Raw genomic sequence first — 4376 nt, 5'->3', positions numbered from 1 at the left:
TCAAAGCGTCTTCAACATTTCCCTCAAAAAGATCAAAAATGTATAAAAAGTGTTGATTTTGGTGAACAACAACAACTGGTGGCTGCCAGTCGGACATCTTGATTCTGACAGGGCCAGTCTTTGGGCTGAAGATGTTTCTAGGGTAGATACATGTGTAACCCAAATATCAAGACATTACATTGAAGCGTCTTCAAAACTTCCCAAAATAACTGGATTCTGTCTACGGACAGACGAATGGACGAAAAGTGAACGCAATAGCCCGCTGGGACTATAGTCCCAAGTGGGCTAAAAAGTCTGAAAGGAATCTTTCAGCTATAAATTTATTCATCCAATGTTTTGACTAAATCCTATCATTCCTGAAGATGACTTTAAGATAGTTGAAACGTTGGATGAATGAATTCATTGCTGAAAGGAAACTTTTCAGACCTTTGTATCAGTGGGATTTCTCTATATGTCACGAGAAGTTTTGAAAATACAAAATTGTTTCATCAAATGGATCGGAGTCAGTAGGTTATAACTACCAAATATATTTATTGAAAAAATCAATTCACTGGCTTAACAAAAAAATCACAAATATAGAAAAATCACAACACGCTCAAATACTGTACTCGGGATCAATGATAGAAAGCATTTTCCAATCAGCAGCATGTAATTCAAGTAATGTGGCTTAAATGATTATGGCTCACAACAATCACTAAGTTACATGAACTCCAAAACAGACAAAGGTAGATCCATTGTTGAAAATGTAAATGCTGCAATGATTCCAGTAAAAAAAAACAGTAGCAATCATTTGGATGACCCTTGACCATAATCAGATGTTGAGGAGTCCCAGGTTATCTGTAAAAAATCAAATCAATCTCATGTGCATAAGCGAGTTAATACTATGGAAATTTCACTTCAAGTTCACGAAGCTGTAGAATTTGTGTCTGACCACAAGGCCAAGTGATCATTGGGCTCTAAATCCAACCACCCAAAGCCTGACTAAGGGCAGTCAGTCAGTCAGTCATAGTTACTGTCAATCAACTCTGAACCAGGTTTTTGGGTTCCCTTTTAGTGTTTCGAGCCACCTTACCCAGATTTCGCTTAGGTTTAGGGTCTAGAGGGTAAGGCCTTTTTAATAGCTTGATTTACGGGGTAGACCTATTCAAGTATCATTTGAAAGGAGGAAATTCCCTCAGTGAGATAAAATCACTTTTTGTAGGAAGAGGTTACTCGAGGAGGCAATATACATAGGCCTATGACTATGTCCAAACAAATGATTCTTGAAAAGTTCGAATTCTAGACATAGATCAAAAAGGTGAAAACAAATTTTGCTAGCTCATTTTTTTCACCGAATTTGTTCCACGGACAGGAATAAAAAAATAATAAGTCATCTTTATTTGACTTTTCTTCAAATTTCGGAGGCGGTTGCCATTAACCAAGCAATTAAAAAAGGCCTAAGGGGCAAAGCTTCTGGAGGTGTATGCTGCTGGCAGTTGGACTTGATGGCTTTAGGTGATCTGAGTGCTCAATTATTATTTACCAAGTCCAGCGACCTCCATGAAGCTGGCTAACAGTTCCTGGTTCCTTTTTCCCAGTAAAATATTATATATCAATCATCTGTCTGTATCATCATGTCTATAGAATTTGCCTTCTTGGAAACCAAAGTGAAGTGTACAGCAGGTGTGGTCTATGGTATGCCCACTGATCGACCAAATAATATTTCAATAGCCTACTTTTTCGAGTAAAATGCCGTTTCTCCTTATGCGTAGGGGCGTTCACTGTAAATGTACATCGATCTTCAGAGTCGGCAGGGTCACCCTGTCTGAAAACTGTACTCGTGTTGAACTTTTCGGGATGGTGGCGTTTCTGAGTTCGACACCAATCTTGTTCTTTTTTGCGCTCAACCGTACACCACGACTCTCTAGACATTCCCAAGTTATACAACAACTCAGCATCTACGCCAGGTGCACCCGAACTCCGTTTGTCAGACATGATCGGTATGTTTTTCGCCAGTTATACTCCTACGAAGCGATTTTTGACATTGAAAGTCAATTTACTCATTTATTGTTTACAGTATTAATGCGCGGGCAGCGTAGAAACGGCGCTATTTGGCGCTAGGGCACTACTAGAAACGGCGTATGAGCTCGAATTTATATACGTAATGATTACACTAGAAATAAGGAAATTACTTCATAATAACCGTATAAATTACGTGTAATCTCCGTTGCATTTGATTATATATTAGAGTGTGAACCGAGCGTGGGAATTGGTTCCGATGTATTCATTCGCGTTTACACTAGATGGCGCTTTAAGTCATTTTTATGAATGAATTCTCCGGTCAGAGCGGGCCTTGCAAATACGCGTAAAATGATGATATTCGCCCTCATTTCGTCTTTTCTTACTATTGCCCTTGCGTTAATTCTACCGGCGATCTTCCCCGATTTACCGAAAATCATAAAATCTAAACTAATGAGTGGTAAGCTGTGTCTTGACTTGGAATGGATGATGTAGGCTAGACTTTTAGGCCTGAGTGAGTCGAGTTAGTCAGTATATAGTATAGTCAGTAACCTGACTGTTCTGTGGTTTAGTTTCACGATCTGATATTTTCACAAGCTCATCCGATTATAAAAAGCTTACCACCAACGATAAGGTAACTAACTAAAGTCGAGTGTGATATTGATGACGACGGGTGACGGAGGTCACTCCTCGATCGAATCGATCCTTCGACTTCGTAATCGTAGGCCCTAACACTATCAGTCCATTGAGAGTGCGGAAAATGAGCGGAAAATTCAATGCTGAAAAATAGCTGAATTTGAGTGGAAATTCACTGAAAATGAGCGGAATTTTGTAGTATACTGAAAATGAGCTGAATTTGAGCGGAACGTGTCCCCCTATCCGCTTATTTTCCGCTCATTTTCTGCTGATTTCCCTTAGCTGATTTTGAGCGGAAAATTAACAACAATTCTTTCAGCCTCGATTTGGACTAATTAGGGTTTTCAAATCGAGGCTGAACTATTCTGGAATGCCGCTTCCTTAAAAGCTGGCTTATGTCGACAAGCAACGACGCCTACGGAGCAACCGCGATCGCAGCCCAACTTACAGTCTATGTTGAACCGATAGAGCAGCAACTAGCGGCTTCTTGTAGGCGATAAACCCAGTTGTGTCGGTAGGCGTCGCGTTGCTTGTCATCATAAGCCATCTATCGATTTCGTACCACGGTGTCTGTGGTGACACGGCATCCCTATTATGACGTAATTTTTGCGTGGTCTTCCTGCCTTAGTTTTCTGATTTTTTAAACAATAGCAACAGCACAGGTACAGATCCAGAAGGGATTCGGGGGGTTTCTATTTTTCCCCCTTTTCTGATCAAGTGCCCTTTTGAAAATCGCACGTGAAAAATTCCACCTGACATTGATCTATGACAAAAGTCCACAGTACTTTTTAAAGCTGTAATATGCACTAAAATTGTACCTTAATTCTCAAAATTTTCAGCAGGAGGACTCCGAAACCTCTTGCAAAGGAATTGGGAGCCCTCCACCAGGTATATGATAGTCTCATGGTTCCTACAGATTGGTCTTTCCAGAATTTTAGGGCTTTTTTAGGGTTTTTTAGATGATAACCTAAATTTTAGGGTCCAATTATAATAAATTATCAACACGGTGTTTCTACTCTAACTAAAAACAAAAATCAAAAGCATATAACCATATGTATTAACAAAAACCCATATTTATTCTGCACTGTGTTCATATTCACAAAAGTAACAATGATAATCCTCACGATTAGAATGTCTATGCTCAAATCTGTGAAATTGCGTTTAGAGTTTTCATTTCTTCTTCCACAACAGACAGTTCACTGGCTTTGTCTTTTGCACGTCTTTGTAATGTATTCGATTGTGTAAGAAGGGAAAGCGCTCTTTTCTCCCCAGCAGGGTCTGCGAGTGTTCCTGAAGTTGAATTCAATGAAATAATGTCCGTTTCGAGGCGTCTCTTTTTCGATGCGATTTTGACTAACTCATCTTCATAGAAAGTCTCAATAGAAGAGTTTGACAATCATTGTAGAAACTCAGTTTAGCATCTTTTATTGCCACTTTGGTTGCGGAGCCAACTTTGACATGAAAATCAATATTGGACAAACATGAATTAGAATAAATTTTCTCTGAAAAATATTTACACTACAAAAGTGCAGCAATAAATATCACAATCACAGCTAGTTCCTATTAATGTAACATTTGATGAATATGATCTTCCAGGACAGTTGAATAAAAAGGTAAAATGCAATTTCTTTAAAAGGTTCTTACCTTAACAGGAAGAACTTTCTTCTCAAAATCAACATTTGTAATCTTGTACTAGTAACAGCAGACTGCATAACTTCAGGATCAACATAATCATTACATAA

General features: G+C 38.9%; 1 protein-coding gene across 1 annotated transcript; it reads right to left on the bottom strand.

Annotated features, from left to right (window-relative positions):
• Positions 1-509: 509 nt before the first annotated feature.
• LOC141915076 (protein SPATA45 homolog) lies at positions 510-2043 on the bottom strand. Its single transcript, XM_074806482.1, has 2 exons — positions 1716-2043; positions 510-837 (listed from the first exon to the last, which is right to left on the bottom strand). The coding sequence occupies exons 1-2, from the start codon at positions 1972-1974 to the stop codon at positions 812-814; spliced, it is 285 nt and encodes a 94-aa protein (XP_074662583.1). The 5' UTR covers positions 1975-2043; the 3' UTR covers positions 510-811.
• Positions 2044-4376: the final 2333 nt, after the last annotated feature.

Source organism: Tubulanus polymorphus, chromosome 1 (assembly GCF_964204645.1).
Source record: "Tubulanus polymorphus chromosome 1, tnTubPoly1.2, whole genome shotgun sequence".
In the NCBI taxonomy this organism is placed as follows: Eukaryota; Metazoa; Nemertea; class Palaeonemertea; order Tubulaniformes; family Tubulanidae; genus Tubulanus; species Tubulanus polymorphus.
The sequence above is the reverse complement of the archived record's forward strand: the minus strand, read 5'-3'. Positions and strand labels throughout refer to the sequence as shown.

What these genes read in the sequence shown, in the direction of transcription:
- LOC141915076 (XM_074806482.1), bottom strand. Translation starts at nt 1,974, where the DNA reads ATGTCTGACAAACGGAGTTCGGGTGCACCTGGCGTAGATGCTGAGTTG. An exon ending in ACGGCATTTTACTCGAAAAA is followed by an intron (nt 838 to 1,715) that starts GTAGGCTATTGA and finishes GATTTTTTACAG; the next exon opens with ATAACCTGGGACTCCTCAAC.